At 77.9% G+C, this 461-nt stretch overlaps 1 protein-coding gene across 1 annotated transcript in view; it reads left to right on the top strand.

Annotated features, from left to right (window-relative positions):
• The window catches only part of DNAAF2 (dynein, axonemal, assembly factor 2), a 14,468-nt gene that overhangs the window by 686 nt on the left and 13,321 nt on the right, over nt 1–461 (top strand). The window contains exon 2 of the mRNA XM_010579854.1: nt 19–419. Within this exon, the coding sequence (XP_010578156.1) occupies nt 19–419 (401 nt within the window). The remainder of the gene's footprint in view (nt 1–18; nt 420–461) is intronic.

The raw sequence follows: 461 nt of genomic DNA, 5'->3' as shown, positions 1-461 counted from the left end.
CCGCCGCCCGCCGCTCCCCCCGCCTCGTCGGCCCGGCCCCCCGGCCCCACCACGCCGCGCTGGAGCATCCGCCACCGCTCCTACGTGGACCTGCAAGACTACCGGTGCTGCCGCGATTCGGCGCCTAGCCCGGTGCCGCGGGAGCTGGTGGTGACGGTGGAGCTGCCGCTGCTGAGCTCCGCTGCCCAAGCCGCGCTGGAGATCCGCGGCCGGGAGCTGCGCCTCGACTCGCAGCGTCCCGCCTACCGCCTGCGCCTCCGCCTCCCCTACGACGTGGACGAGAACCGCGGGCGGGCCGCCTTCAACAAGGCCCAGCGGCAGCTGTTGGTCACGCTGCCCGTGGTGCCGCGGCCCGGCCCGCAGGAACCGCTAGGCCCGGGCGGGGAGCGGCTGGAGGAGGCCGAACCCGCTGCGGAGGGGCGAGGCGAGGCGCCGGAGGCTGAGGCGGGCGGCGGGGCCGC

The sequence above is a fragment of the Haliaeetus leucocephalus genome, unplaced genomic scaffold (genome assembly GCF_000737465.1).
Source record: "Haliaeetus leucocephalus isolate CR32 unplaced genomic scaffold, Haliaeetus_leucocephalus-4.0 Scaffold678, whole genome shotgun sequence".
Classification (NCBI taxonomy): Eukaryota; Metazoa; Chordata; class Aves; order Accipitriformes; family Accipitridae; genus Haliaeetus; species Haliaeetus leucocephalus.
This window is presented reverse-complemented; position numbering and strand designations above follow the sequence as displayed.